The sequence below is a fragment of the Schistocerca americana genome, chromosome 2, assembly GCF_021461395.2.
Source record: "Schistocerca americana isolate TAMUIC-IGC-003095 chromosome 2, iqSchAmer2.1, whole genome shotgun sequence".
NCBI classification, from domain to species: domain Eukaryota; kingdom Metazoa; phylum Arthropoda; class Insecta; order Orthoptera; family Acrididae; genus Schistocerca; species Schistocerca americana.
In genome coordinates this window covers 777,868,941-777,881,386 of record NC_060120.1, presented here as the reverse complement: position 1 = coordinate 777,881,386, position 12,446 = coordinate 777,868,941, and the positions used below count along the sequence as shown (strand labels likewise).

Below are 12,446 nucleotides of genomic sequence, written 5' to 3'. Positions count from 1 at the left end.
AATCACATGTCATTTGTCCAATGAATACCCGTTTATCATCTGCATTTCTTCTTGGTGTAGCAATTTTAATGGCCAGTAGTGTACTTTTGATCTACATGTTGATTGCAGCCATCAGCTCTTGTTGACCGAAGCAACTACTAGGAGGAAGTTCTTCAACGTTCTATGCCCCAAGATATCGGTGTACAAGTGACTTTAGCTTTAATGAAGAAACCATAGCAGCTGAATGTTCGAATGATATCGCAGTGGCGTACGCCTATACCGGCAGCAAATTCCCGTTTGGCAACACTCCTAACCACAAAGTAACGATGCAGACGCGATTTGAGTTCGTAGTGTCCCTTGAAAGCCGGGAGACAAACTGCCAGAGCACAGAAGCCGCATAGTCCCGTTCTCGATGCGACACGCTCGAATCAACTGCTCTGAGAAAGCAGGTTTACTTTTACCGCCATTATACAGGATACTGCATGGATTGATTTCGTGGGATTAAAAGAGTACTGAGAAAAATTAATTATGAAGCCTCCCCGCAACTCGCGCAGATGGTAAAAAACATTTTTTGAATAGTTTACCAGCGTCTGTCCTAAACTAAATCTGTACTGAAGTTACTGTTTTGCCTAGGCAGGATACTGCATTTATTAAGCTCCACGAGAATTGTAACACCCTTAATTATAATGTTTCTCAGCTCATACAACGCCAGTACTTACGTCCTCTTATGTAATTTTCCGTATTCTTGAAATATTCTGTTGGGTGATTGAGTTGGGCGAAAATGAATCAGAATTATATGCACGGTACTTACTTACTTCCTTACTTACCTGCTTACCTTCCTGGCCCCACGACCCGCTGTCGGTTTTTGGTCTTATCAAGTAGCCTCCTCCACAGCGATCTTTCAATTAACATGAGTCTTCACGTGCGACTGTATTGTGTTTACGACTGAATTACGTTTCTCTGTTGTGCGAGGGCTCTTTCATGAAGAATGATCGCAAGTTTTTTATGGACATAATAGAATTTAATCTTATAATATTCTGTTAGCTTAATGCGTAACTAACAAGTCATAGTAGTTTCGTTGTTAGCGCTCCTGGTTCCTGCCTGTGGGAAACTGGGAAACAGACAGTGGGGACGACGCGCGATGATAACATGCGGCTTCGAAATTCGCAGCGACTCTTCAGCTGAGGCCGGTGCAATGCTACAGAGGAGTGTGTTCTCTCCGACAGCACAGGTCGAAGATAGTTTAAATGATTTAAAGACATGGCACCCGAATTACAGCTCTTACGGAAGAAAATATCAACAACGTTACTGTCATTGTGAGAGAGGAGCATCCAGTTGTTGAAGCTGATGTTGAAGATCCGGAGCTTCTTTCAAAGGTAGTCACTACTGATGAAACTTAGCTACAGCATTTGATCCTGAGAGTAAACAGCGATGCTCATTGTGGAAATATCCACCACCAACTCCCAGATAACCAAAAGTGGTTACTTCTACTGGGAAAATTACGGGCCTCTTATTTTCTTTGACAGTAATGGAATGCTTTATCACCATGTTCTACCTGGACACACATCTATAATGGGGCAATAGTGCAAGGATGTCCCGAAAACCTTGCAAGCCCGTATAAGGCGCGAAAGACCACGTGTCCGTAGAACAGGCTGACAGCTGCGTCAACGTGACGCACGTCCGCATATTACAAACGTTGTTACTCAATTTCTTACAAAATCAGTATGAAGTGCATCCCTCTCCCCCTCCCCCCCTCCTATATTCCTGATTTAGCCAGATGGGACTTTCCTCTAATCCCTAATCTGAAGGGAGGCATTTTCTATTATGATCATTCTTTATTGAACAACCCTAGTAGGTTACTTTTACTCTCTACAAACGAAAATACTAGAAAATCAATAGGTTTTATTTATTTATTTGGAACCGTGGCTGTTGTCTCAACTATACGAAAGATAGTGACAGCGCTATGTTAGTCCATTGGGCGTGTATATGACAATTTAAAGTTCATTGCCTCGTTGCCTGGTTTACCAATTAGCTTGGTTTAACAAATAGCTAAGGATTATCCACAATAACGGATTACTTAAGTGAGATAGCTTTACTTATGAACTACTGAGCAACATCCTTTGGGTGACAGATAGGTTAATAAGTTTGGAAGTTTCTTTTCACTGTGTATGTAAACCAGACCGAGGCTCTCTCTATCTGACAGCTTAGTTGTCCTAGAACTAGAGAGCATTTATTTACTTTTTGGATAAACACGGTAAATTAAATACTGAAAGTACAAATTCACTTTTTGATAACACTTACTATATTCAGGAGAAAAAATATCTGAGCACCACCTACGTTGCAGACTATTCGAAATTATACCACTCTACCAGCGTGCAGTGGAGAATGTGTAATCACAGCAAATAAATGATTGGAAGTAGATGGAAGACTGATTTTTCTGCTTGTATGCTGAATCTCACATTGTATGTAATTCGAAAAAATTTCAGGCGAACTTCACCATCAGTTGAATTCATGTTCCAGTTCCTTATTCGGTTTGTTTTGATGCGTTTCAGAAACATTAGTGTTACTTAGTAATTCGTCGTGCATTGACTGAACTATTCCTTTACTGAAGAAACAAAATTATTCTTTGATGGGCATCTATTTATTCTCAGGTTCATTCGGAGGCTAGTCTTCGACGCCTGAAATCATTTTCGTTATATTTCATTATCCCACCGAAAGGCAACAGCCAGCTTACGCTGGAGATTGAGGTGCGGATGTTCGGTAGGGTCAACCTGGAAAATATGCTATACACATTATGAAATAAAAAAGCAAGTGAGTGGAGGGATACGAATTTATTCACAAAAATACATACATTTGTAACTAATCTTCGGAAGAAGAAGCTGCTCAAGCAGACACCAACTCTTAGCAAATCTCGAATTATATATATTACCGGGACATACAGAGAAACAACAACATAATAAATAAATTTCTTACGTACAGCAACGTATGCAATCAGATTGAAGGAATCGTTAAAGACACCAGATGTTTTCTAAACATTATGGTGTAGAGTCTACGAAGTATATGCAAACAAGAATCTTTCATACGGTAAATGCAAATAAGAATTTTTTGTACATTTATAGCGAAAATTTCAAATGCGTATTCCCAAATGATACAAGCTATTGTGACACAGTTTAGTTTTAAGTCGTAACGTGTAGCAAATTTTTCTGCGTTGTGAAACTCTTCTAACAGGTGTCTTCTCTCACACTTTTAGTGAGGCAAAGGACTTCCCCGTAAGGACTTTGCAGTTGCTTTTGGAAAGGGAATTATACTTAAATTCAAGGAATTAAAAAAGGTCTTAAAATATAGATATGTAAGCCCTGTGTCGTTTTGATTCTGGTGAAAATAACAATTTCAGATTGAGGGTAATTAGTTGATTCGTCGCAATTTACAGGATATTTAAGAGAAAAAAATAAAGTACATGAAGAGCTCGGGGCATTTCTCACAGTCCTAAAAAGCAATTCATTATAAAGAACTACAGTATAATCGTTACCTACTAAATTTATATACTACGTTGTTACTGAAGTTTAATGTCAGCTGAGCAACGTATGACTAGATAGTTTTGTTGTAAAAGAGAGATAAAATGTTCGCAAGTTATCTGAAACTACACACTAGACGCTCCTCTCCTGATGTTATTTTTGAGTATCATGCAGCCAAATGCCATTCGTTCAACAGTGGGACAATATTCCAAACGTAAAACAAGGCCGTTTACACGTAAAAGGTGTTTTAGTTTTTCTTTCAAGAAATGAGTCGAAAATCTTCTTTCTCCAACGTGCAAAACAGTGGAGTAACACTGTCAGCCATACTTTTATTTTCTATTATTTCACGAATACACGCTTAATAAGCCTAGTGATTCGCTACTAAATAAATCTGATGGTAATCCTTGCTAGTGAACCGTGCGTCCAATAACGCACTGCAGAATGAAATCATGAATTTCACAAACGTCCTCGTCTTTGAGATCAGATTGAGGATTACATACAGAGAGTTTTTGCTGACTGTCTCGTTTCAACCTTATAAATATTTGACAGTCTCTGTTTACTTAGATCCCCCTCCGGTATTCCCTTCCCTCTGCCAATAATAGTTATTGCAGTCAGTAACTGAGTCACGCCGGCACCGTTTGTCTCTTTAACTACGTCCTTAACGTCTTTGCGTAGCCGCATTTTAGATACGCCAACTCCAGTGACGTCCAGGGAAGTACTGAAAATTGAACAATACATCTAGGTTACCGTTGCAGTAACAACGGACGTGGTCAGTTTTTTATTATTTTTTTGTTTCGTTCTACGAATTCAGGGTAGTGATCACATTATCTACCTGTATTTATTGTTAATCATCTACAAAACATGATTATATCTCTCACTGGACAAACAAAGAAAACAGCACCCTTTGTTTTCAGCTACACGAATCTCGACAGTTCGCATTATTTTCATTGGGATAATGATTTCACGTTAGTGACATTAACTTGCAATCTTTACTGGACTGATTCGCAGGAAGAACGTGTTGAAAACTGTCTGATTGTTTTGATTGAGGTTCTAGTTTAATTAGTCACTTTGGCTCATACCAAAACATGGCATCTTCATATTCACGAAATGTTAACGACCAATCCTTTATCCGAGATAGTGACTCAGCTCGTATTATTTCTGATAAGAAGCAAAATGAAGCCTTTCTCTAGGCATTTTCCGTGTTAGAGCCAAGAAGTGTAGTGTGTGGCAATATGCATGGCCCGATCACAATAACTTGACCATCGCCTATGTGTAACTTTAACGCGCAGTAACCACTGACAGAAGGCAAGTGCCAGCACTTGCAATTGAGGGTATATAAAGCACGTAGTGGGGTCGCCGAAAAACAGCGCACTCATTATCGTAATGTGTAAATGGAGCACTTTATCTAAAGTCCAAATGGGTATGAGCACTGGCTGCCGCGCCAAGGGTGGAAGCATTTCCGAAACGGCTGTAGACTGTTCACCTGCCACCGAGGTTAAAGTGTACCTTAAATGGCAAAATAGCTCCATCAAAAACGGGAGCCAAGCCAACTGTAGTGCGCTACAAGCCTTAGATGACATGGGTGAACAACAGCTGCGGTGATGTGTACACGCGAATAGACGTGCAACTGTTGAGCAGCTGACCACCCAAATGAACCAAGGGGCTGCCAACAGTGTCTCCTCAACTACTGTTCAGCGACCGTTGCTGCGTATGGGCCTTCACGGCAGGCGCCTGGTTTATGCTCCCATGCTGACTGCTGTTCATAGACGACGAAGCTTGCAATTTTCACGCCAATACCGCAACTGTATGTTCACGGAGTGGCGAAAGGTGGCCTTTTTAGATCAATGACGTTATATTCTCCATCGAATAGATGGTCGTTGGCGTGAATGGCGGGAAACAGCTGAAAGCAAACTCACTTCAACCAGGAGGGAAGGATGCGGTCTGGGGGATGTTTACGTGAGATTACTTGGCTGATTTCGTTATTCTGGGGGTCACAATGGATCGACACAAGTACGCACCTATCTTGGGGACCATGTACACCTCTATATGCAGTTCGTTTTTCCTCGACACGATGACATCTACTTGCAGGATAATGCAAAGTGTCACACCGTACACAGTTACATTTGTGGTTCGAAGAGCACCAGTATAAGTTTATCGTACTCCACTGGCTACCAAACTTCCCTGATTAAAACCCAATTAAGAATTTGTGGAACCACCTCAATCGGGCTGTCTGCACCATGGATCCTCAAACGATAAACCTTGTGTAGCTTGTCACAGCACTAGAGTCTGCTTGGTTCCATTGGTACCTTTCAAAACCTCATTGACTTTCTTCCTGAACGTCTCGCACTGCAAAAGGAGCTTATTCAGGTTTTTGACAGGTGATCACATTAATGTGACTGGACAGTGTATAATGCAGCCACACAGTCTACTACACAGTGTGTGAACATGATCCTCACCAAAGGAAATAAGATTAGCGTTTAATGTCCTGTCCGCATCGAGATCGTTGGAGCAATTACTCGTATGGATGAAGACTGAGAGAACCATTCGTGGTCTTGCTGAAGGAATCATCCGCTCATTCACCTGAAGTTATTTCGAGAAACCAATGGATTCTAACCCAAAACGCTAGTTTGGGCATTTGAACCTTACTTCGAGTACGAGTCTAGTACGCAGATATGTGCACTACCTCATTCAGTTGGTGCTGATGGAGACAAATTGTCCATTATCAGCCTATGATATCATATTATCAAGTTGTACCCAGTCACTATAATCTTCGAGAAAGTACTGCTTCTCTTGTAGTATGAACAGCATAGAATTCGCAGGTCCATGTTTATTCAGTTTATTTAAGGAGACCTACTGGGTTAGGGTAATCCATAAACACAGAAATACCCGTTTTACCTCAGTCAAAGCAAGAAAATGGATTCTTCCATAGTGAAATGTACTATCTCTATTCAAAATGAATCCCCAAAGCATGTACTTGAGAAAAATTCAGCTAAATTTTTGCAGATATCAAAAACTACGAGCTGAGACATCGGCGTGGATGACCTGCTCGAACGAAATATATTCTCACGATCGTCTTCACGATAAGGAGTAACAATATTATGTTTTATTAACCCATAAATTTTGCCGATATCTTAGCACGATACTGGTGTAACTATCCAGGAACCCCGCTTATGCAACACTACAATTTCCACGTCTATCTCACTCATTTCGCCATTCTCAGCTGTTGTAAGAGATTTGCAAAGGTGCACTTGGAGGAACTGCTTGAGTTTTCTCTCCTTATTTCTGGGGGTTTACAATCTCATAAGTTGTTTAGTTGCTGCCAACAGCCGTCCCAGAATCGCAACAGTCTAGCTGTTCTCTTTTCAACGTAGTTTAGAAGAGGACGATTGGATGAGGAGGCATAATGACTGGAAGTATTCCTTCATACAGCTTGTAAACCACAGATGGTCGAGAAATGCAAACATATTTGCGAGACTGGTTTAGGCTGTGCAGTTGTAACACCTGTCCTGAGGAAAAGCGAAGATGGAAAAATAACGTGATCAAACAACCCACGACTATGTTTCGATTACTTCCACGTCATTTCCTGTACACACTCGTTGGCTGATGAGATCGTTAGCGTCATCAGACGCCTTGTAACCTCAGACGCTCCGCTTGTGTGAGCTAACTCTATGGGTCAGGGTATTTTTTCCAGTATTGTGGGACATGCATTGTTTTTAAAGCGTCAAGTACTTTAACTACGCCAACGTACTTTTTCATACGAGAAAACAGTGTTCTAGCGAGACAATATACATCAGTTTTATGTGGTTTTTGCAGATGCTTTTGAAGATGACCTCCTAGCGGTCTTCAAGAATGGACAGTCGAGGTATGGCGTCTCCTACCGAGCCAGACCCTGTTCATTAAGCTCGCCCATGTAGTGGGCCAACTCGGAGCTGTCGAATTCCATCTCGTCCATATCTTGCAAGCTGGAGTTACTGATGGTGCTCTTGGCACTGTCGATGCTCAAATGGAGCGAGTCCGCGTGCCGTAATTTGGGCGAACGGCGACCGGGCTCTGACAGCGGCCGCTGCTCGGACGCGTTGGCGGGGGTAGCAGAGGCAGTGGAGGTGGCCACATCGCGCTTGAAGATGGTGCGCGTGCCATCACGGATCTTCTTGGCGAGGCTGCTGACGGAGCGCTCCTCGGCCGCCGCGGGCGCGTTGCCGTCGCTGGTGCGTTCGTTGGAGTAGTGCTCGCTGATGAGCTCCAGCTTGTGGTGGCAGCAGCCGTTGACGTCTAGGCGGCGGTCGGCGGAGGCGGCCGCGGCGGGCAGCTCGTCTGCGCCGATGCTGATCCTGCTGAGCGATGTGGTGAGCGTGGCCTGGCTGTCGTTGCTCGCAGCCCTGGGTGGCGTGGTGCGCTGCAGGAGTGCCAACTGCTCGCCGCAAGCGTCCGCTCGCCGGCCGGTGGGTCGCGCTGCCGCTGCCGCCTGCTGCTGGTGGTGGTTGTGGTGTTGGTAGCACTGCTGCGGCAGCGACCGCGCCGGCGCCTTGTGGCCGGGCGACACGGCGCTGTAGGCGCGCCTCGGCCGCCGCTTGCGCCGCCTCCAGCCGCACAGCTCTGACAGCGTCTCCTGCAACAGCACAAACTTTCTTTCAGTGCGTGGAGTAGTAAAATCTATGTACAAAATATTCTGGGACTTCTTTCAACTCAACGCAAAACCTTCTTCAGTAGCAACAGTCATTTACTCCTGACGAAGGCAATGGTAGTAATCTTCGAAAGCTCGAGGTTTTACCCAGAACTGACACGGCAAGAAGTGCGAGAATGTTTTACTCCATCGCGAAAGACTTTCTTTTCTTAGCACTATCTATGTCCTCTGGAACTGATACCAATAAAGTTTCCAACTGATTGCCAGCAGGAAATAAGGAAAAATGTCGCTGCTGGCTTCCAAAGGTGCCGCATGAGCAGAAGAGGGAGTAGGACAGTGCAGTGAATGCGAGTGAAGGGGGAACGTCTGGTACTGGAAGTGAAGTGATCATTGACAACGTTTTGCTTGTGGAGCTCGTGCTTAGTTGTCTCCAATCTCGCAGATATTCAAACTCACAACGTTACATGAACAATAGGTAAGAAGTGCTTTTCCCACATAAGTCATAAGTAAGATACTTAGGTTTGCATAAGAACTAACATTAGATTGGTGACATAGACAAAACAACGTCGCTGTAGAATACTCTATATTCAAAATACAGTTATCAGTTCACAATATATCATGATGTCCCTTAGTTAACATTAGCAATGGGACTTGAAAGGGAGATCCTCAGTGGATTACCTATGCTCGCTACACATCTAAGTAGTATGGTAACAGAATCTAGGCAACTATACATGGTGCATGTACTCGATGTATATACCAACGCTAATAACCCTCAGCAGTCACGTAGAGGCATATATCATCATATTTATATTCATTCTTGTCTCTTACTATCTTTTGTTAGATATCTTCAATTCTCTCCATAGTCCATGTATTTTAGCTTAACTGTCAAGGGCGTTTAATGAGTAGTGCAGCACATCTTTTTCTCGACCGACTTCGTTTGAAAAAAAAAAAAAAGAACTGGAATTTGTTGTGGGACATCGTAGAATATTCCCCCTCAAGCACCTATAATTTCATGATGTTCCGATGGTTCCCGGCACTGGACATAGCCTTCAAAATGGTGTGCGTAACGACGGTGTGTTCCAGTCAGAGAGCTGTCATTGAGACTCTGTTTGCAGAAAACCAGAGCATCGCAGATATTCATAGGCGCTTGCATTAGTCTATAGGGACCTGCCAGGCAACAAAAACTCGGTGAGTCGCTGGGCGAGGCGTCTGTCACCATGGCGCAGACCTGTCCGATCTCCCATGTGCGGGCCAGTCGCACACAGCTATGACTCCTTCGATGTTACAACGTGCGGACACTCTCATTTGAGATGATATACGGATGCAAACGAACCTCTTCTTCTCCATAACAATGAAAGGCCTCACAAAAGCTTGCGCACCGGAGAGAAGCTCACTAAACTTCATTGCACTGTTCATCCACCCTACAGTCCGGATGTCACACCTTTAGACTGCCATCTTTTTAGCCCTATGAACGATGCACTCCGCGGGAAGCAGTACGTGGACGATGGGGAGGTTATTGTTGCAGCAAGACATTGGCTCCGACCGATCGACAAGTAGTGTGGTACCATGTAGGCATAAACGCCCTTCCAGTAAGATGGCATAAGGCCGTCGCATTGACCGGAGATTATGTTGAAAAATGGGGTTTTGTAGCCAGAGAAGTGGATGATGATATGGTGTATTGGAATCCTGAATATAACTAACCTGCTGTCAGGAAAAAGTGTTGAATTGATTGTTGAAAGCCCCTAGTAGTAATAACCTACATCCACGTTCGTCATAGTGTTTAAACCTTTGAGCCCCAGTGGTTTCTGCCTCTAACCATTCGCGTGAAACCAGCAAGTCAGAAAATCCAAGCTATACTCTAAGGAACTTCTACTGATGTAGTGTAGTGCAGCAGTCGCTTACAGCGTTCAATCAGCCGGCGCGGAGTGTTTGCCAGGTGATTGTAGGAGATTTGTGTCTGCAAATTTTTGTTACGTTGTTTACCTGACGTACGGTTTTTGCACAGTGATCATATTCAGGAGATCACCGACAGTGACTACTGTAACGTAAATTTCTGTTTGTACTACAGCTTTTGTATTTTCGACAGGAAGCCACTGGAACTGTAGGTACGTTTATAATTAATATTTTAACTGGATGTAAATTTATTAAATTTTACACTCATTGTTTGCTTGTTATTAGGGCTACAATTTGTTTTAGTCATTATGAGTTCCTGGATGTTTCGAGACGTCATTCTTGATCCAGACGTCTGTCCTATAGAAGAAGAAATTCCGAGTGATTTGGATGCAGAGACATCAGAGTCAGAAAAAGACCCTGCGGATGCCACTGTAAATGATCTCCGTAAGGCAAGTTCTTCGGTGACTCCGACTTCTTTGCCATGTTCTGTACTGCTCACTGAAAATGCAGTTCATTAAGATGTTGATGACGACAATGAAGATGAACCTGTCATGATAAACTCAGAAATAAGATACTTTACGTCGTACAGATCAACAGTTGTGCATGACTTCTCTGAAGGGGTCGGACTAAGTGTTAATGTAAGCCGTGAATCTCCCAGCGAGGTATAATTTGCCCATGTTGCTGGGAGCGATAAGTTGCTTCGTAAATAATTTCCTCGAGGAAATAAAATAAAAGTATTAAACTCGCACTCTTGGCTGTTTGCCTTGGAAGTGTTTCTGACCTTATTTCCACATAAAATGATTGCAGGTTGAAAACTGTGTGTCCCACTGGTCCCATTGTGAAACCACCTCCATAAAACAATCGGTTGTTTATTTTTTAACAATTCCTTTTTGTGTTCATTGCTTAGGATGACAATAAAGGTTAATCATTAGTTAAAACTTCCAGGCTGAGAGGCCGTGGTCGATCTGTAAAACTTCTTCCTGATGTTTCGTTGCCAACTGCGGGCAACATCTTCCGAGTTAAGTCAACGACAGGCTGCCAGGCAAGCACCTTTCTTCTGATGAGGAGGATTCTTCTTTCTTCCCGGCGACGGCACAGTGTGAGCTGTAAAGGTATTCCTTTAAACAAATCTTAGAACACAAGTGCTAGTTATACCTACATTTATTGATTGGGTTCTTTGACAATACTTTGTCGGTGCTTTGGTTAGTCTTCTGTGCTAGTTAGAGGTTTTTTTCCACACACACATTCACTCATCCATTCAGACAGATTGTTAGGGGTGACTTTTCTTCTGAGGAGTGGTTATGTACGTATTTATAGGGGTACACTTAGTTGGGAGTTTCTACATTGGGATGGGATTCGGGAAAGGGGTGTTGTCTTGTTTTTGACTTCATCTCCATAGTAGGTCCGGCTACCTCGTGTGCTCGCTGTGGTGCTCACGGTGGCCAAGTGCAGCAGTGAGGAGGTTCTCGGCTGCTGCGATCTTCTCGTAGAAGTTCTGCGCGGCGTGTCTGAACCTCTCTCGAAGGCGGGGGACACCGGCCAGCTCGTGCAGTTCTTCAGTTGGGAAGTTTCATGGGAGGTGCAGGGCCCTTTTCAGCGCCCTGTTCTGCGCTCTTTGCAGGCTTCCGATGTCTTGCTCTGCTGCGTTACTCCACTCTACTGCGGCGTACTCGAGGATGGGCCGCACTAGTATAGTTTGATGCCCAGCTCTTGCGGGAGTGCAGAGTTGGGCTGGACTAGTGGGTAGAGGGTCCTCAGTCTGCCCATTGCTTTGTTTTTGATGTTGTTTACGTGTTGCTTCCACGTAAGGCGTCTGTCTAGGTTTACTCCTAGATAGAGTGCTGTCTTGCTCCAGGGAACAGCGGTGGCGCGTGCTTCTATGGGAGGTAGGTTCACTGAGAATTTTCTTCTGCAGATTGTAATGGCTTGCGTCTTTGCTCCGTTGAATGCGAGACGCCATTTACTTGCCCAGGTCGCAGAGGTCATCTGTGGCTCTCTGTAATCTGCATCTGAGGAATCCTGGCTGCCAGGTCGTGGAGGTTCCGTTTATATAGAGCGCATAGAGGGCGCCACCATACGTCACGTGGGGCCGACTATAAGTCTATATCTGATCAACGTCGTTAATCTCGATTGAAGGTAATCGATTGTCACGTCGTTGGTGCAAAGTGGTAACGGTATGTGGAAAACACTTCTGTGTCATATGGCGGTGCCCTCTATGCGCTCTATGTAAGGGAGACTCTGGTCTAGGGGAGCCGGCACGGTAGCTCGGCGTGTTCCGTCGGAGGGTTAGCTCCCCTCTGTAATAAAAATACTGAATGAATGGATCAACGAACAATCTGAACGGGTGTCCTCGGACGTCCACCCCGCACAAATTGAACGAACAATATAGAAGAAAATGAGCTTAAAAAAAAGGGATAGCAGCTTTGATTCATAAT

At 43.8% G+C, this 12,446-nt stretch overlaps 1 protein-coding gene across 1 annotated transcript in view; it reads right to left on the bottom strand.

Annotated features, from left to right (window-relative positions):
- Window positions 1-7,276: 7,276 nt before the first annotated feature.
- Window positions 7,277-12,446, bottom strand: part of LOC124594425 (alpha-1D adrenergic receptor-like) — a 126,583-nt gene continuing 121,413 nt past the window's right edge. The window contains exons 3-4 of the mRNA XM_047132796.1: window positions 7,994-8,103; window positions 7,277-7,873 (exon numbers count right to left, since the gene is read on the bottom strand). Coding sequence (XP_046988752.1) covers window positions 7,369-7,873; window positions 7,994-8,103 — 615 coding nt within the window. The 3' untranslated portion in view covers window positions 7,277-7,368. The remainder of the gene's footprint in view (window positions 7,874-7,993; window positions 8,104-12,446) is intronic.